This window comes from Montipora capricornis, chromosome 11, assembly GCF_036669925.1.
Source record: "Montipora capricornis isolate CH-2021 chromosome 11, ASM3666992v2, whole genome shotgun sequence".
NCBI lineage: Eukaryota > Metazoa > Cnidaria > Anthozoa > Scleractinia > Acroporidae > Montipora > Montipora capricornis.
In genome coordinates, this window is record NC_090893.1 from 3,291,594 (window position 1) to 3,312,420 (window position 20,827).

The 20,827-nt window shown below is 41.1% G+C and overlaps 1 protein-coding gene across 1 annotated transcript; it reads right to left on the bottom strand.

Annotated features, from left to right (window-relative positions):
* Nucleotides 1-2,693: 2,693 nt before the first annotated feature.
* Nucleotides 2,694-20,802, bottom strand: LOC138023715 (asparagine synthetase domain-containing protein 1-like). Its single transcript, XM_068870757.1, has 12 exons — nucleotides 20,634-20,802; nucleotides 20,303-20,515; nucleotides 19,155-19,289; nucleotides 18,298-18,438; nucleotides 15,882-16,885; nucleotides 11,904-12,141; nucleotides 10,907-10,941; nucleotides 9,366-9,531; nucleotides 7,250-7,317; nucleotides 6,031-6,114; nucleotides 4,878-4,968; nucleotides 2,694-3,477 (listed from the first exon to the last, which is right to left on the bottom strand). The coding sequence occupies exons 1-12, from the start codon at nucleotides 20,691-20,693 to the stop codon at nucleotides 3,295-3,297; spliced, it is 2,418 nt and encodes an 805-aa protein (XP_068726858.1). The 5' UTR covers nucleotides 20,694-20,802; the 3' UTR covers nucleotides 2,694-3,294.
* Nucleotides 20,803-20,827: the final 25 nt, after the last annotated feature.

Consider the following 20,827-nt stretch of genomic DNA (forward strand, 5'->3'; position numbering starts at 1 on the left):
ACTTGAAATGGCCATTTTATTGTTTGTGAAATGTGAAACGGTCATTTCAAGTTATTTTCCGTGAAACGTGATGAAGACCCGCATTTACCACTCTCATTTAAGACAAAATGCCTCAGACGAGTAAAGAGTCACGTCGGAAACTCAAACGTAATAGAATTCCGAAGTAACTTGTTAAGTTTACTTGTCTTTGTTTGCTGTTGTTGTCCTTGTTGTTGTCGTTGTTCTTCAGTTCAAGTCTGAGTCTAAAAAGGCGACCTACTAAAATCCCGAATTTGTCGCGTTGGGGGTCATGTTGCAGGGACATGGTGCAGCGACATGTTGCAGCGACAAAAAGGTGTGTAGCACACACTGAGGCGACATGCATTAGGGACGTGTAGCGGGAACATTTAGCAGGGACAAATCATAACATTTGCACACACATGAAATTGTTGCGGGTACATGTCCCAGGGATATGTTGCAGCGACATGTCCCCTCGTGTGAACTGATACTTCTATAATTGTGCCACACCAATATTTGGGGCGGGTGCTCCCCCGCGACTTCTCCCATGAAGTTCAACAAGCTGAACTTTATGGGACATGTCGCGGGGACAAAATCACCCCCAAATATTGGTGTTGCACAATTATAAAAGTATCAGTTCACATGAGGGGACATGTTCCTCCAACATATCCCTGGGACATGTCGCTGCAACATGACCCATCGTGTCTGCCCACCTTAATGTGGTTGTCAGGACGAGAAGTGTCAGGAATTTGTACTAAAATGAAAGATGCACCTGCGGGGCGTGCATAGCATAGCCATTATTTTTGTTCATTAAAACTATTGTTTTGTGATGTCAGGATGAAGTTTGCGATTTGACAAAATTCAAAGAAACTTGTTCGATTTTCGTACAAAAAATCTCTTCCCAGGTAACTACAGATATGGAAAAATTCTCCAAAGTGAGAATCAAGTAAAAATAAAAAGATAATTGTTATGCTTTTACGACAAGCAGCTGTCTCTCGTTTGCCCTTTGTCGTTCCACGGAAACGCGCGAAGCATAATATCTCTATTCTTTGATTGCACTCACATGATAAGACGGGCATGTTGGTGCCAAAACAATAGAAAAATGTAGCCCACGTTTTGCATAATAATAGAGTCAAATAGCCCTTATTCACGATAGCCGCCATGTTGGTTTTTAAATTGTCACGCAAATTAGCCATGTGTTATGCTGGGGGGCAAACATTGGAATAAAGGCAAATTGCGGAAAATCGGCTCGTCGAAATTTGAATTAATATTGCTAAAAGTACATTTTAGAATTTAGAATTAAGTACCTTTTATAATAATTTTATATTTTTGATTGCCTTTGACATTTTGACTTTCTACTTCCTTATCTGCTCATTTTTCACTAACAAAACATCGAGGTAACTTGTGTAATCATTCTATTTTACTACTTAGATGATAAACATTCAATAAACGTGAAACAAATCATCTGTGTGGCTAAAATGTTCGTTTTAAGCTCTCTAATTTGTGTTGTTTGCCCCCTCAGAAGTGTGTAGCTAATTTGCGTGATAAAGGCAAATCCAACATGGCGCCCATCGTGAACAAGGTCTATTCCCAAAAGACTTTTTCGCTATTCTTGGGTTTCACTCACGTGATCAACAACCACAAGTCGTTTCACCCTTCCTCCTCTTGACACACGTAGTGAAAGTACCTAATAATGTTCTGCCGCCTTTTGGAATAGTCAGCTTGAAGAAACAACAAAGCTAAATTTGCTTGGAAAACAGGCATACAATTAGGTTTGAAATAAGCTCAAGTATTGAAGACAAGAAAGTGAGGCGACTGTCCGCCATCTTGAATAAGTTTACAATATGCGTGTGACAATATTGACAGTGTGACGTCAGCGTTTTTGAAAAGTTCCGTTTTCGTCCGTCCACACGTACTCGCGAAAAGAGCGTTTTCAAAAAGTTCCGTTTTCAGTGATCGATTTCATCGGATTCGTGTGGACGGAAGTCGTATCCGTAAAGAAAAAGTTGCGTTTTCAAATCAAAAACGGATAGTTAGGTGTGAACGGGGAATAACAAAAAACGTAAGAAAATGTTCGTTTTAAGCTCTCTAATTTGTGTTGTTTGCCCCCTCAGAAGTGTGTAGCTAATTTGCGTGATAAAGGCAAATCCAACATGGCGCCCATCGTGAACAAGGTCTATTCCCAAAAGACTTTTTCGCTATTCTTGGGTTTCACTCACGTGATCAACAGCCATGTTTTTCAAGGAAAACAAAAGACGTTAGCATAATAATAGCTTTCAATTCCCGGAGAATTGGATCGGGACACCAACATGGCCGCCATTTCATTGTTTGGGGACACCAACATGGCGGCCGTGACGTCATGTGAAATCCAAGAATTGTTCTTTCCACAAATATGGCCGCCGTGACGTCAGGTGTAATCAAAGAATTACTGATGATTATGCAAGAAATTTTTTTTTTGGGGGGGGGGTGGGGTGGGGTAAAAGAGGTGTATTTATGGGACTTGTGCAAGTAGTGAATGTAATCTTTAGTACAAAAATTAAAGTTAAAGATACTCCGTTTAGTTAAGACATTAAATCACTTCGCATATTCTTCGGCCTGGTTTTCCGTTAACACCCACGTGTGTAATTGAGTCATCTGAAGTCCAAGTGTCATAAAGTAACACTACACTTTTTGACATAAATATTTATTTATTTAGCAGGTACAATAACTTTTAATGTCACAAATGTCAATCATGACATTAGCCGCACAGGTCAAGGAAACAATTGAAGAGGTTCGCACAAAGTCGGAGCATGTCTACTCGATTTAGCAACAATCAAAAACGAACTTGCACCGAGTTAGAAGAGTGGAAACTTAACATTAATTGTTAGTTGTTCTAGACAGGCTAAATTACAGATGTAACCAAAGCTTATCGGTTGCCATGATATTTCAACCGATTTAGCGCTGACTGCGGGTCAATTGTGACTGGAGCCCATCGGTTGCCATGGTATACGTATTTAACCCCATTAAGTGCCCGTGGCATGTCATGAGTAACCAAGCTATATCCATTCTCATGATAGGTGTACATGATAGGTGTACAGATAAAGGTGTATAAACAAATGGGTGGACAGATAAACAGGCAGCCAGATTTAAGATGTTTTTATTTAAAACTTTCCCATTTGATAGCAGACCTCATGAAGTGGTCCTCGAAGGTCTTTTAGTTATGCAAGGCAACTCTGTATAAAGAAATTCCCACAGTTTGTTTTGCAGCACGAAGAGGTTTTTTATCTTCGTCACTTCCAATCACTGTATCACAGGATACTAACACTCCAGCCTGGAACAGGCCTCCGACCCTTTCTCGCCACTGCTTTCCAATTTCGCGATGCGAGACCCAAACTGAATTGCTCTCTTTGGTAACTCCGACGATGACGTCAAACCAAGCAATCTGGCCGCTTGACGAAGAAGCAGCTTTTCTCCAGTGCCCCTGGGAAGACCTGGGTCCGTCTGAAATTATTTAAGAGTATTAAAATATTTAGCTTCCTATTTTCGGACAGGCAAACGTCAGTATGAAATTTGCGTTTGACGCAAAATTAAGAAAACGTTGCCTTTTCGTCATATCTTGCCTCCTGGCTCCACATACAGTGCAAGCGCCCACAGCAACTTCAGAATTGGTGTACGCTTAATGTACGTCAATTGAGTTTTATCAGAAACCCATAAGGGTTGAAACGTGTAACGCGCGTTCACAGCTTCCGAATATTCAGTGCTAAGTACCATATTTGGAACCCCTCGCTCCAGTTAATTTCGCGCGAGAACATTGGTGGTATTGCGTCACGGTGTTTTTGCGAACTGATTGGTTGAATGTTTCTCTCTTGTTGTTCCAAATATGGTACTTAGCAAATTGAATATTCAGAAGCTTGTTTCCCAGCACACAAGGGGCCGTTACACGTTTCAACCCTTATGGGTTTCTGGTTTTATATAATAAGCTCAATAGTGCACGCATTTTGATTGGTTCTCATCTATGATCTTTAAGAGGGCAGACGCATAACTGACGTCATCCTTTTAACAAAAAAACTTTTAATTCTTTATTATATAAAACAAATAGATTCCATGTTGCCGTGCGTCTCTTTCGGGAGCTTAAGCAACGACAACGGCGACGGCAACTAGAACGTCACAAATTTGCATATTTAGTGCGCAAAAACAATAGCTTTGCACGCTCTGCACGTGCGTTTTTCACTTTTGTCCATTTCTTTGCCGTCATTAGCAAACCAACAACGTGAAATAGCAAAATTTGAGGTTTTATGAAGAACGTCAGCAAATGAAGATAAATTTTCATTTTCTCTCCTAAATTGAGTGCCGTTCCGACTAGTGTCATTTTTGAGGAACTACCACACCGTTGTCATATTACAAAGGTTGAAATAGTCACGAAGCGATTGAAATAACGCAAATTTAAATTTTGAGATGACATTCTCATTGCCGTCGCCGTTGTCGTTTGCTTCAGCTTCCTAATAGATCACAGAAGAAAAAGGGGCACACGAGGCGATAGCCAAGAGCGTCACTGCATGATGTTGTCACCACATTTATTTCAATCACTTCGTGACTATCTCAACCTTTTTAATAGGACAACGGTGTAGCAGTTCCTCAATTAAATGTGGTAAGAACATCAGTGACACTCTCGGCTATCACCTTGTGTGCCACTTCTTTTTGTTTTTACCAATGATCTTTCATTGAAACCGATGCGCGGCAAAATGGCCTCTATTTGTTAAGTGGATGCAGGCTGGAAGTTTGTTTAAAACACGGGAAAAGCGCGTTATTTGTTCAAGGCGCCGGCGAGCCGGAGCAATTCCAGCTGTTCGAGATTTCTTTCATTTTGCCAAGCGCAACAAACAGTGAGGGGCTATTATTACCTTTATCCAGACAGGCAAGGCATTTAAAAAGGAGACAACTTCCTCATCAAGAAAAGGGAAACGAGCCTCGCGGCCATGATCCGATATACACCTGAAACGAGTCAAAGTAGAGAAATAAAAGTACTTCAAAAGAGGTTAGTTGCTGTTGTTAATGTGGTCAGCCAGCCAATGGCCGTTTTTATAAATAACAGACGAATAATCCGTCTGGGGCGAACTTAAGCAAACATGTTTTCTGAGTCTGTCAAATTCGTTTAATATAAAGACGGGCACAAGACGTATAATGCGTCTGGACGAACTATCCAGTTTAGAGCATCTTCGAAGTCTTTATACTAGACGAATTTAACAGCAGCAAAAAAATGTTTTCCCAAGTTCGTCCGGTCTTTACACTAGACGAAAAACACGAGAGACGCATAATTCGTCTGGACGCGTACGGATTATGCTCCTGGGCCCAGTTCCTCAAAAGCCGATTAACGCTAATCCCAGATTAAAAATAAACCAAGCAGTTCATTTCTCTACTCCCAAATGCTGTTCAACGCAGATTTTCGGCAGAACTTTCCCTGATTAGACGTCAATCTTGAAAAACAAAATTAAGCAAAAGAAACTTCAGCAAAAAGTTGAAAACGTGAGCCAAACGTTTACGCTAATCCTGGATTAAGTTAATCGGCTTTCGAAGAACCGGGCCCTGGTCTTTTTTCTTAGATTAATATTGGTCAGTCGGTCATATAATCGGATGGGTGGTTAGTCAGTAAGTGCGTCGATTGAGAAGTCTGTCAACGGGAAGGTCAGTCGGCTAAGTCTAAGTAGGTCAGTCTGCCTATTGACTTGGTCCGTCTATCAGTGAGTCCCTCAATGAAGACCGGCGATTATTTTCTAAAGAAACCGTGGTGCTGCATCGATCGGGAGTCAAACACGAAAATTTAGTTTTATCAAACGAGTTCATAAAGGTAAATTAAGCTCTCAAGTCTGCAAGACAAATTTGTGAGCTTACATTTCGAGCGTAAGCTCGAGTGAGTCAGTCTGTCATTTCGCGGGTGCGTCGGTGATGACCAATCAGTCCCCCTAGCTTGAGTCAGCTTGTCAGTCAGTAGGTTTTCTGGCCAGTAAGTCTGTTATTCAGTCAACATGACAGTTCAATATGAAATTTAAAGCACACCTATCGTCCCGGCCAAGATTTCGCTTCGATATTCGCTTGACTTCCATTTCCATCTCGTCCATAAGACCTTCCCAGCCTTCATTACTAGACGGTAAACAAACAAAAGATGTAAATCTTAGGTTTCCATTTTCGGAGCTCAAACCGACTTTTAATCTCAAAGTATTCAACCCTCGTTAGAGAGCTATTTATTTGCAATAATTGTTAAGAAATATCAATGTACTAATGAAATGAATCATATACTGAACTGAGGATATGAAATCAAGTAAACCAATGATCCTCGCAGTAATGGACAGAATTTTAACAATTGCGTAAAGAAGCCTGAATAATTCAGAACTTCAACGGGGTTTGGACCCGTGACCTCGCGATACCGGTGCGACGCTCTAACCACCTGAGCTATGAAGCCACTGACGTTGGGAGCTGGTCAAATATAAATGTACTGGCTATTTTCCAATCCCATAATGCAATACGATTTGGGATGTTCTTTACATAAAAACAACAGAAGTTATTTACTCTTGGGACTGTATCATTGTCAAAATAACGAATAAATCGGTTGTTTACTGTTTCTTACGAAATTCATGATTGTTCAAGATTTGAAGTGTAATCTGTCTACCTATTGGCCTTTTATACTACGTCATCTCTTCTAGTTTCCGACGATTTAATTCAGTAATTATCTCAGTCGTTCGTTTGCTAGAATCGATCCATGCTAGGTCATGCATTTACCGAGGAGGTCTAACCAGTTTTCAGCTTTTCAGCTTCTTTTACACCTCCCTGCCTTTCCTTTCTTTTTTTTTCCCTCTTCTTAAATCATTCTAGTTGTTGTATGTTCTTTTTGGCAAAAATAACACAAACTTCAAATAAACTCGGTATCGAACCCTTTGCCCTTTATTGCTCGGTAATGAATCAAAGTATAACCACTTTTTCCGCTTTATCTTTCAAAGCAAACAAAAAGGTGGATTTTCAATCCAAAGGTTCTAAGAACAACGCAATGTATTTGGGACGATTTCGGAGAATAAATAAAAGTGGAAGACAAATTGTGTTGACGTGATGGGCACTTTAAGCTTATTGTCCTTTAGTCAGGTGTGTTCTTTTTTTTTTCGCTTTGCCCCACCGACATTGGCTTTCTAGCTATTTGCGGGGTACTAAGCTACTTAAGATGTTATTTTGTGGTTGTTGACTGTGGTAGGACCTCAAAGATTTAAGGTCAAGCATCCTCACTTACATGAAGCGTGTTCTGTGCCTGGAATATCCTCCAAGCTGTTCATCAGCTCCCATGCCAACTAATAGGACCTGTTTACATAGAACCAAAAGAAACAACTGTCACCATCGATGATTACACCTCAGACTTCATTCATTTGCCGGGTCCAGTATTATTCACCACCTTTTTCCAGATACAATTGCGGGAATTCCACCTTTTTTCATGGTTCAGTTCCAGCTTCCAGGGAGGCAATGTGGTCCAGTGGTTGGAGCGTTGGGTTTGCATGCGGCTGCTCCGGGTTCAAATCCCGTTCTAGCCTCTGGCTTGGATTTGTTTCCGGTTGTCCCGGATTCAACTCTACCACGCTTTGTAAATAGCCAACTGGTTGCCTCCCGCCAGTTGGGGTTCTTAATAATGTTTCTGTTAAGTTTGAATTGTTACTTTCACCTTGTTAACAGTGGAGTGCCTGTAAACTAGCTTGATAGCTAAGTGCACTTCCACTATAAACAAAGCATTTACATTTTTTTTTTAGCAGCACACAGGACGAACGCCACGAGGTCAATAGGGAATTTAAGCAACAACCGGGAACTTATACGCAACGACAACGGCGACGGCAACGAGAACCTCATCTCGAAATATAAATTTGCGTTATTTCAATCGCTTCGTGACTATTTCAACCTTTTTAATATGACAACGGTGTGGTACTTCTTCAAAAATGACACTGGTCGGAACGGCACTTAATTTAGGGGAGTAAATGAAAATTTATCCTCAGGTGCTGAAGTTCTTCATAAAACCTCAAATTTGGCTGTTTCACGTTTTTGTTTTGCGCACGACGGCAAAGAAATGGACAAAAGTGAAAAACGCACGTGCAGGGCGTGCAAAGCGATTGTTTTTGCCCACTAAATATGCAAATTTGTGACGTTTAGTTGCCGTCGCCGTTGTCGTTGCTTAGCAACGCACAAGCACAAGCATAAAATGCTTATGCAAGTGAAAAGGAACGTCGACATAAGCATCAAAATCATATGCTCATACTCTCCCGTTTTCCCGGTGAAATAGGCGCTCTAATGCTTACGCATGCGCTTGAGCTTGTGCTTGCGTCGCTAGTGAACTGAAACCCAATCTCGACCCCAGAGCTCTTCTCTTGACTGAGGGAGAGAAGAGCTCTGGGGAACCCTGAAACAAAGTGTCTTCTCATTGGTTTTCGTGAAGAACAAACAAAAGCGTCTCTAATTGGTGCATTCATGTTGGCACGAGGAGTAAGCAGGCGCCGTAAAAAGGTTTAAATAGCCAATTTTTGGCTATGAGAACCCTACCGCGCCATGTTCTCCTACATAAAGTTTCCCAGAGCCTTGGGTCGATCCGAGGCTCTGGTGACGAGAATGACTGAAACCAGGCTTAACGACTGCTACGGCGACGATAACGTAAAAAGGGAAAATATTATTGGTTCACAAAAGGAAAAAATACTCGTGCTGCACGTGCGGCACGCATTTCCGGGAATTTTTTGCCGTACTCCACAAAACGAAAACATGAATTCACCATATTTCAGGTGTTGACGACAACGTAAGCATATCACAATGAACCGTATCTTTTCAACCGTTTGTACCAATCCAGTTACGTACAATGCGAACAAAGTGGAATCATCGTGAAATATACTTAAAATAGCGCTAAGTTATGTTTTGAAGTGAACAATTCGTTAACCTTGCCGTTCTCCTTGTTTAAATTCCCCAATGACACAGCGCCCACGATCTTCCTGTAGCTCAGTGGAAGGTCATAGGTTAGGGTCCAATTCGGAGCATTCGGGTTCTTCCGAGTAGGGTCCAATTCGGAGCATTCGGGTTTTTCCGAGTATGCTCGAGTCATAGGGGTCGAGATTGGAGTCATCAGTGATAAATCGTTAATAACAAATACGACTACCATAGGAACAGTTGCAAATACAGCGGCCCCTGAGCCCAACTTTCAATCTGTATTTCAAACTGGAAGTTGCCTATTACTTGAATTACTTTTATTTCTGTCCGCATTGGGCAGCTTCCTATTTCTATCCCTAACTGATCTCGACATTGAAGTTACCTGTTTATCTGTTTTGTTTTTCGAACCCGTTGAAACAAATACTTTGATGACAATTTAAAGGTTGAATTCATACCTTTGCTTTGCTCGTGTAAAGCGTTTTCTCGTCCACCGCGATGCCCGCCTTCAAAGAGGAGGCGCGCAAATGCCCTCTCCCCCGGGCTGCAAACCACAATGCACAGCCAATGCTGTCATCCAGTACAGAGTTCAGGGGGGACACCAAATGGCTAATATGGCGTGTTCTGACGAGAAATATAAAATTCAAGAATGCGAGGGATTATCATTCAAGTGTTACTTCAAATTGTTGCATTTTCTTTGCAAACTGACTGCTCTGGCGGGCAAGTTCTGACAAAAGGAAAGCGCCATAGGTCTACTCAAAAGCTTTCCCCGTTAACCATGTGATATAGATTTTACTCTAACGCCAGACGATTTTTCTCGTCCATGGAAGCCGGTTCAGGAGCGAAATTATCTCCTTTAAATTAACTTTTCTTCAACAAGGATGCCGACGAAAACAAACGTAAGATATAGGCTACGTTCACACGGTACCGGACGAATTTTCTACCCGTTGAAAAATCGTTTATGAAGGGGTTCCGTTCACACGGAATCACGCTAAACGTACGAAAATTTAGATGCCTCGCCGTTCAAAAGTTTGAACGCCCAAATCGGGGTCTACTTTTTAGCCGGTACAGTCGAAAATTTAACCGGCGCGCTGTGAACACCTTGATCTTCTAAATTTTTGCATGGCAAAGGCATGGTTGCATGGATAAGTGGTAACTCAGCTACTATCCTTAGGCTTTCTCTTTCTTGACGCCATTTTGGATTTCGTAAAGTCGCGCTCTGCGCATGAACAGATTGTAAAGTCACTGACAAAGGTTAAACTTAAAGCCAGTTCGTCAGTTCAGTGTGAACAGAGCAAATTTATTGCACGGTTCCGTGCGAACAAAATGTACGGTCAAATTTTCAACCGGTAGAAAATTCGTCCGGTACCGTGTGAACGTAGCCATAATTTATCACAAGAGCAATGAATTTTGGATTATTGCAACTTATTTCGCCTTTAAAATGTGAAACGACTCTCCTGGAATTCAATTGGCATAAGCGGCGTTGACAATAAAAGAGGAAAATGAAAAATCCCTGGTATGCGTTCATGTCGTCCACAAACCTCAAATTTGGCCATTTCAAACCGTTGCCTTAATGACGCACGTGCAATCACGTGAAGAACGTGCAGAGCCACTGTTTTTGCTCTTTAATGCACGAAGTTGTGGGCATCATTTCAGTGGAGTTTGTTTGTTTTTGGCGGTCAAGGTGTTCACAGCGCGCCGGTTAAATTTTCGACCGTACCGGTTAAAACTTCGTCCCCGATTTGGGCGTTCAAATTTTTGAACGGCGAGGCGTCTAAATTTTTGTTCGTTTAGCGTGGTTCCGCGTGAACGGAACTCTATTAAAATGCACGAATTTTCAACCGGTAGAAAATTCGTCCGGTAGCGTGTGAATCGGGCCTTAGTCAACTCTTTTGCTCCTGGAAGGTCAACGGGTAGCTGGGACTTAACGCACCAGTAAACAGAAAAACTTGTGGTAGACTCATATATCTCGCTTTCTTTTCTTTAACAAGTTCTTTACCTCATCTCCTGTAATTCTTCAACTGTGACATCAACCTTTAGATAACAGAAAAAAGGAGAAGAGCGCAATGTAGCGATTTACAAAAGGGTACATACGTGTTCCAGCACCTATTAGTAAGCCTAAACTCAAAAGTGAGGCAATTTCAATGAAAGCTATAGCAATATTTCTTGTTTACAAACATTGACGTCACATTTCTTTTGAAATTCAAATTTGCCAACCACAGAACAAAAGAAGTCATTGTTTCAACAACCAATTAGGTTCTGGTTGGCATATCAATAACAATGCATGGATGATGTCACGACAAACATCGCTATATTTTTCCGGTGGTGCTGTACGAGGAGTAACTTTTGGGTCTGTGGGTAAAAACCTAAAAGTGTGACCATCAGTTATGCAAAATCTACTGAGCAGTACTTTCCTGTGGTGATGTTTATTATCCTGTACAAGGTGGTTTTTAACTTTTGAGTCTGTTGGTGAAATCCAAAAGTGTGACCATTCAAATGAAAGCTACTAAGCAATACTTTCTTGTAGTGTTGTTTGTTATGATGTAAAGGGAAGTTCTATCTTTTGAGTGTGTGAATGAAACCCTAAAGTGTGACGATTCAAATGAATCCTGGGGTCAGTGCTTCCCTGTAGTGCCATTTATCATGCTGCGCTGTACAAAGTAGTTCTAACTTTTGAGTCTAAACGAAATCCTGAAATGTGCCCATTCAAATGAAAACTACTGGGTAGCACTTTCCTGTGGATTAGTTTACTATGATGTACCAGGTATTTCTAACTTTTTCGTCTTTGGGTGAAATCTTTAATGAAGTGAGGCCATTTTAATGAAAGCTACAGACAGAGCAGTACTTCGAATCCCTTTAGCACTCTCATTACCTCCTCGTGTGTAGTAGTTTTTACTTTCAAGTTCACGGCTTGAATTCTGAGAAAAGCGTAAGTCATGACTTTCAGCGTTAATTTAGATAAAGATCACTTGTATATTTGTAAGGCAATATGTCACCTCAATGAAATTCCACCGTCGTCCCGGGTTTAAACGTTGCAGTTCTTCCAAGCCTGATATTCCAGTTAATCGATCCGGAACATTGAAGTTCATTGTTGTTTGTTTTGCTGTCCCCGTTGCATTTCCTCCTTCACTCATCTTCTCTTTTCTTCTTTTCTTTTTTTGGGAGTTATTCAGTTGAGATTTTTGCTCAAATGCAACGTTTATAAGGTCTATGGCTTCGCCTTCCGGTACAAACCTATGAAACGAAACGGATTTATCGTGTGGAATATAACGAGGCAACTTATGGGAGCAGGGGATAGGGCAAATTATCCCGTATTCAATTCCCTGACTTGCCATCATATATGGGTTGAGTTTGTAGGTTCTCTACTCTGCTCCGAGAGGATTTTTCTCCTGGGAATCCGGTTTTCCCCTCTTCTAAAAAACCAACCTACGGTTCGATATTAGTTGTTTGATTTGACTTTTTTTCTGTACAACGCTAAATTCAGTTGTTACTTATTAAATAAAGTTCATTCAGTTATTATTAAGTTTATTATTTTGATAAATAGGGACGTTAAGATCTACGTATATACGACGGCGACGGGTTGACGAAAACCCCGGGGGGGGGGGGGGGACACCCATATGGAACAGACGGGGATGCTTGTGGGAAATTTTGAATTTAACCCCTAAAGGAGACCATCTGGGCGTGGCTCAAGCTTTTTGTGACCCCTAAAGGAGACCAATCTGGGCGTGTCTTAAGCAAATTTTGACCCCTAAAAACAAGTTAAAAAGAAAATTTGACTTCTGTTTCTCTTCGCGTAATTCTGTGTTTCTTCGCGGAACCCTAAACGAGACCTTGGCGGCTTAAAATATTGGCGCTTTGCCCGGAACACCCTAAGCGAGACCAAAATCCAAAATTTACACCCCTAAGCGAGACGACAAGCATCCCCGTCTGTTTCATTTGGGTTGCCCCCCCCCCCCCCCGGGACGAAACCGCCACCTCAAAATAGAACTTGGCCCTATCATAAAGCCAATGACACACGGTTCAACATCTTGCAACATTTGTTGCTCAACAAAATGTTGAACAATGCCGCACAGACGTGTTGGACGGAATAGAGCTGGTCTCTATTTTCGTTCAACATTGTTCAACAACGTTCAACGTGTTGAACGGCATATTTCAACATTCAACATGGCATGACACACTGTTTAACATTTGCTAAACAACAGCTGCAACATTTGTTGATCAACAAATGTTGAAACGTGTATCACCGGCCTAAGTCTTTCGCGATAATTCAGTCTCGTGCACGTCCTACAATATGGGCGAAGTATCCCAAAAAATAAATCGGTACGAGCGGTTTCAGAGTGAAAACATAGTCTAGAATGAAAGATTCTCTGTTGCATGCTTACTACGTTGTCGTCAAAACCTCAAATTTGGTGATTTCACGTCGACGTTATGCAGATGACCGCAAATATACTGGCTAAAATCCGTGCTGCACGTGCAGCACGATTATTTATGCTCTTTCAACCAATGATATTACTCTTTTGTGGCGATGTCGAAGTCGCAGCCGTCGTCATTTCTAAAACACCCTAATTGTAAATGCAGTACATATACGTTTTTATTATATGGAGGAGTGTTTTACTGGGAACTAAACCACTCGTAGATTCCATACGCCACTACATCCGGGACCCGAGTGGCGTATTTTCCGTATGTCACCTTTGTGAGTGTCGTATCGTTCAATGACGTCACGATTCCCGCCTTTTTTCCCCGCCTTTTTTTATAAAGCCCAGCCGTATTTGTAAAACGTGACTACTTTGAAAAACAATAAAATCGGAAATATTCAATATTTAGTCTCCATATAATAAAAAGAACATTACACGTTGGCTCGAAGAAGAACAATATCTCACGAGTGAGCTGATATTGTTCTTGCCACTCGAACATAAAATTCATATCTTCTCGCCACCGTGTAATATCCTCTATATCTTAACCTTGTAAGCGCCTGATTGATAATAGGCAGACGAGTGTGGCTCAGGGGTTGGAGCACTTGCCTTCAGATCCAGCGATCTCAGCCGCGTTCAAGACCCGTTCTGAGCCACTCCTTGAATTTGAGCCCAGTAGCATCTGGTTCAACTTCTCGGCTAAACTTGTAAACAGCCAACTCGGTTGCCTCCGGCCAGCTCGGATTCTTAGTTAATTAATTTTTTGCTGCTGTTGTTGTCGTTGTTCTATCGTTTGGTTGATTGTGTTTCATTGGCCATGAAAAGCCCCTAAGGGAAATGGTGAATAACGCCATTCTTCTATTCGCTCTGACGAGGTCAGCCATTTCATCTTTTCACGGTGACAATTAGATCTTCATCAAACCACATTTTTCTTGTGTTAATCCTCCAACGAGTGACGCAGCACGACCGTTTCTATCGAAACTAAACCCCTTCATTCGTTTATGATTAATTAAGTCTGTTTAGAGCACTTTTTAAAGGACTGTCGAAAGTAATGACGCGAGTGCAATTGCTACGCTTAGTAATTGGTTTCAAAGTTTCGCGTTAGTTTATCAACCTATGAAAAGGAAAACTAAAACCAATCGCAACTTGCACGCGCGATTTTTCCCGCGCTTTGAGTACGTTACATGGAATTGCTACGAATTTGGATTGGTTCATTGCGGCGCTGTTTGCTCCTGCTGTAATTGATCGAAGTAATTACTTTAGTATTTGTTTTACGACACTCAATTGTAAACCGCTCTAATCAATGGAAACCAAAAAATAATGCTTAAGCTTGGTTACCAAGAACAAGGTAAGGCACCAAGTATCTTTCTGTTGTCTGAAGCTTTGGATGAAAAGGATGGTAATTAAAAAAAAAAACGATTATAATAATAGGAAAACCACATATTTTTAGCTGTCAAGGCACATGCAGCTTTTGAGGTTGCACCCGAACAAAACACAAGAAAAAACAACACTTTAATAGAGACAATTGTTTAAATGGTTGCAAAGTCGAAGGCCATGCAGTTCAACTCGTGATTTAAAGCAAAACCGATACACAATCCACTATTCAGTATAATTATACTGTATACACTGGAAATTGTGTGCGGTGTATTCGCTTTTTAATACACCTTATTAGAAGGAGACGGCACCTTTTACAGTACGTCAGCATATAAAAATCACCCTTGTTGCAGCTTCAAACAATACGATTGTACTGCATCTATCTTGTTTTCTTTTCTTTAGAGCAAAAGCGGGCGGAAATTGAAAAGTTGTGCTTTCTGATCGGTTCTGGATGCGGGCACAACTGTTTTCTTATCCCTCCGACGAAGCCGGGTGGAATCGATACGTAATGAATCAACCGTTTGACAAAGATCACTGTCATCAATACATTGAATCGTTTTTATACATCTTTATTTTTAAGCTACTTCGAAAAGTATTCCCACTTCCTTCTTGTTTCAGTTTGAAAGATGATCTTCGTGTATATTTTTCAGCAGTTTTCTCTCAAGTAACTCAGAGATGGAAAGACAGATTTAAACGCGATATTACTAGACCAGTTTACACAGAATGACACTAAATGTCTTGCGTTCTCGGCCACATTTTTTTTCCAATAGGGACCTCCTGGCTGGTAAATGACGTACCGTTATCATTAAGGACGGTGCCTGCTATTGTTATTGCGCATACGTTCTGCGCATCTCGAGATACACGGATTTCCTATGGGTGGTGGTTATTAATACCGGGATAGTTCAAAACTATGCGGAGAAAGCAGAACTTAGCAAGTGCTCTTGGTATCCAAAAAGAAAATTGGGAGTAACCATGCATTTTTCAGAGCTAATTAAGCTTCAATTTGTTGATTAATTATCTTCGAAAAATGCGTTGCTACCTCAATTTTCTTTTTGGATTTCAATAATACTTGTTAAGATACGCTCTCCCCGCATATTCAGTAAACCGCGCAAAAAATACCTTTGAATTAGTAGGCACCGTCCTTAATTTCAGTATAATTTTTATTACTATTATTCTTTTTATACTTACTTATCTGCTAAAGCTGTAATCATCATCGAATCGATTCCGCCAGAAAATAACACGCCAACTCGAGCATCTTTGTTACCTTGTAACGAAGTTATTATTGTTTGCTCTTGTGAAACACTTCTTGCCAACATACTGGTTGAGGTTTCTTTGGAATCCAGCAAACTTAAGTCGTTGTCAGCTCTTGGTAAATTTAAAACCCGCTTCTTTACTGCTTCTCCGAGAACCACTACAAACAAGTCTCTGAAATCTTCAAACCTAGATTTCTCTCTTAACTCACTTGAATTACTTAAACTGTCCACATGTGGTACGTTTGTTCTCTCAGAAGCTTTGGCTGGTGTCCAAAGGTTATTCACTGTTTCTAGGCGGCAATCTTCCAAGGTCTTTGAGTCCAAATTGAGCCTTGAAGTACTACTATTTGACTCTTGGAAAAACGCATCCCTGACAACATTCAAATCACCACTTCTTGTCGATGTTCCACTACGCTGAGTCGAACTCCAAGTTACGTTTGAGACGCTAAGCCATCCTTCAAGAGTTTGCCCGAAATGAGAATGACTACAGGTGTCCTCGCCCCCGCGGCTTCCCAAATTCTCCAGTTTAGTTTTGTTTTCGGCGATTTTAAGACAACAGACCTTGTTTTCGGCAAGGTTTTCCACCCCTCCATCTTCAGGAATATACTCTTCGACTGCGCCATTTTCTCCGCTCACTCGTCGGTCATATGATTCTCGTTTTTTGACAGAGTTTTCTTCTGTATGCTTCAATACTTCTATGTTGTTCGGCGGAGAAAATAGTTTTCTATTAACTTCAATAGTTTGTAAATCTTGTTCATCCGGCATTTGTCTGTTAAATGGTGCAACAGGGCAAGTTAAAAACATCGAGTCTTGTGAATTTTCTAAAGTTTCCTTCCACTCAAATTTACAAATACTGAAAGGGTGGGCACGATCTTGTTCTCTTGAATGATTCGATAACTCCAGGCAGTACAAACCATCAGCTGGAACTTCTTCAAACCGCTGAAATACATTGTATCAAAGATAGGTAACAACAGAAAACATATCGTTTGCGTTTTTTGGCTTTGTGTTCAACAAATACATTGTAAATGACAGCATCGACAGTTTATAAATATTATCGTAAATGGTTTGAACCCTAGGAGTTATAATTATCATAATCGCTGTAAGTGAAGTACGATCGTCCGGGTGAGTCAGTCGGGATTAGGGACCTTAAGATCTACGACGACGACTTCAACAAAAACGTCACCTCAAAATATCACTTTGCTTTATCATAATTCTTTCGCAGTTATTCTAAAAATAAATTGATACCAGCAGTTACAAAGTCAAAACAGAGAATGAAAGATTCTCTGTTGCATGCTCACGTTGTCGTCAAAACCTCAAATTTGGTAATTTCACGTCGTCCTTATGAAGAGGTACCGCACGAATCCGTCCTAAAATCCGTGCTGCACGTGCAGCACGATTATTTATACTCTTTTAACCAATGATATCATTGTTTTGCGCCGTTGTTGTTGCCGTCGCCGTCGTAAAATCTTAAGCTCCCTAAGGACGACGACGGGTAAAGGCCGGTTTACACGGTGCGACTTGTCGGCCCGATTTTTGGCGGCGGCTGAGAAAAAAGTCGGCCCGACATAAAAAATCTGTTGCACTGCAACAGATTTTTTATGTCGGGCCGATTTTTTTCAAAGCCGCCGCCAAAAATCGGGCCGACAAGTCGTACCGTGTAAACCGGCCTTAAGAGAACGCCACATAACAGTAGGCTGCTTTAATTAGCAAAAACAATAGTTCTGCACGCCCTACACGTGCGTTTTACATTTTGATACATTTCTTTGCCGTTGTCGTCTTGGCAACGACGTGAAATGATCAAATTAGAGGCTTTGTGGGAGGACGCGAGGAACCTGACGTTGAATTTTCAATTTTCTCTCTAAATATCCACACCTTTCTCACCAATTTCATTCTTAAAAATTTGCACTCACACTTTCCATGCCGAGCGACTTGGCAACGTTCTCGTAGTCGTCGCTGTTGTACCAATCTCGTTCCCAGGGTCTCTCTTCTCTGTCTTCATTGTCGTGGTAAGACAATGGAGGCGGAAAAGAGAGACCCTGGGAACGAGGTTGGACAATAATCGGCCAAAATCTATTTATTTGACCACTAAAGACTGTTAACAGCGTCATAAGCATTTTGGATGGTCACATCCAATTTGCAAATGTACAGCGATTCATTAATATTAACCATTTGACGTCCAAACCGGCCTTAACCAGCCAGACAGTATTTTACTAACACCAGACGATTTTACTCGTCAATGGGGAACCCCTGGGAGTCAATGGGTTAATCACTCACTGAAAAACTATGTCCCCATTAATTCTGCGTTATAAAAAAAAGGAGGGTTGATGAACTATCAAGCTAAAAGAATTTACCAGATTTGTACCATTTGCCACACAGTTTCTCTCAGCAACAGATGTTACTGCTAGAACATCATCTGGATTGGAGGGAAGATGCCATAACATGCTCCGTCGCCCAAAATAATCTCTGCCAAACCACAGCTTTTGCTCAGTGGCCTAAAACAAAAATGTCACGAAAATAATTCACTTTGTCTGGTAAAACACATAAAAATGGATCTACATGAAACACCATTCCTGTATATCGTTAATAAAACTGCATGACTAATGTGCATCATCAGCAGCATGTGTGCCATAATTTGAATGGCTTAACCTTTTAGCTCCCTTGGAGTTAATCCCCCTTCCATCTGGTGACTTAGCACAAAAATCTGTGTCAATCTTAGGAGGCAAAGAGATTATTAATCAACAACTATATGAAGTTAGTCTCAGAGTCATCGACTGACTAGACTTCAATAATACAGTACAGTGTATCTTTCTTGTATCCTAGCAGTAACTGTTGTGAGGATAGTAAGTTGTTGTCATGATTGTTACAGATACAGGCACAGATGTCGTTGACCTGCCTCTTTTACGGTGTAGTTCTACAAAGGAATGGAAGGAAGGATGATTGGATGAATGAACGGACGAACAGACAGACAGATAGATGGACCAAAGAAACAACAGGCTGATGGAGGACTGACAAATGGATGGAAAGACAGAACTTGGGAACAAAGGAAGGAAGGTACATGCAGGAAGGTAGGAAGGGGGAACGAATGCAACCAATAAATATAGTTTCCGGAAGACGGACCATTCATAAAGTCATCCCATCCTGCAATATAATCATAGAGATGAGTAGTTTTTTTTTTTTTTTTTTCATACAAAAATGCCAGTTTCTTTACCTGCCAGTAAACAAGGGACCATGGACCTTGAACCTTGGCCATTGTGGAAAGGATGTGCTCAGAGTGTGTGACATCCGACTTAGGGCTCGACAAAATTTTCATCAGAACTGAAGTGTCGTTTTCTTCTTTCTTTACCTATTAAAAGGAGATCATACGTGTAAATCGATCAATTTCCTGCTAGCGGGGGTCTCTTTTCTTTTTGCTTTTTCTGGCCCGACGACGACAGGAAAGACTCTACCTCTGTCACAAGTCAAAACTCTCTTTAATCCAACCCCTGTCCACAACCTTGGACCGCATGCCCTATGATACATGTACAGTACATGTATGTTCACTGACAGTGATTTGAGACCACTGTGTCCCGTGCATTCCTTTAGAGTAATTCTGCTGTTGTTAAGACCGAGCCCACACAACATGGAGTATTATGTGAGGATTCAGTTGCTAAGTAACCACTGCACCAGTCACTGGTGGCTCAGTTGGTTGAGCATCGGGTTGCAGTGCGGGAGGTCATGAGTTAGACTGCGGCCAGATCAACACTCAGGGTCTTTAAATAACTGAGGAGAAAGGGCTGCCTTTGTAATTACATCCGCAAATGGTTAGACTTTCAAGTCTTCTCGGATAAGGCCCGGGTTGCTCAAAGCATGGTTAGCGTTAACCAGCGTTAAATACCATGGAAACCTATTGGTTTTGATAACCCTTAACTGACGGTTAGCGTAACTGGGCTTCGAGCAACCGGCCCAAGGACTATAAACCGTAAGCACCGTCTCACAAATATCTTCCATGTTCATTAGTTCCCTGTGAGATGTTAAAGAACCCACACACTATTCGAAAAGAGTGGGGGATGAAGTTCCCGGTGTTGTGGCTGTCCTCTGTGAGTACATGGGTGGGTGGGTATAGCAGGTCCACATCAGCTGAATAGCTGCCAAAATTTCAACCTGCTCAAACTTATAAATAACACAAGACACATAAAATAACATGCACATGATCAACACAGTGAGTTTCGACTCATGGAAGAGGTCTCTTTTTCCGTACACGTCAGCCCTGCGAACCCAAAGAAAAGACTCAGACCTCTTCTCGCAAGGAAATGGATCAACTACACACAAATAAAACTGAGCACATTTGGCTGAGCACTAATATTATGATCACGTTACCTTAATTCCACCAAATATTTCTCCATTCCAACACAAAATGTTCCCAAACTCATCGATCAAAGGCTGGGGAGTCATCTTGCCTCTTAAATGAAGAACCGTACTTGTCAAGGTCAAACAAACTGTTCTTTGATCATTTTTAAGACAAAGCTCTTTAATTCCTCGCCGATCTGGTCCTCTTCGCGCGATATAAGGAAGTATAGAATCTGACAAAGCCTGAAATGAGTGAATTTTCGCTTTCAATACGCAACGCAACGTCATAAAAATACAGAAAATTAACCCGATCACTGCTTGACATTTTAAATCAAGATTTAAGAGACTTCGATTCTCGAACCTGAAAATAACTCCTTGAAACTTCGGTGTCTGTGTATAGACAGAAGCAAATTCCACACATTGTAAAATGTAGTTAAATTAATTATATCATTTACTTGAACCTCTTAAATGAGGGATTCTTTTTTTGACAAAAAGTTCTTCCTTGTCCGCCATATTGAATTTTATGCAATGCGCCTATAGTTTTATGGTCTGCGG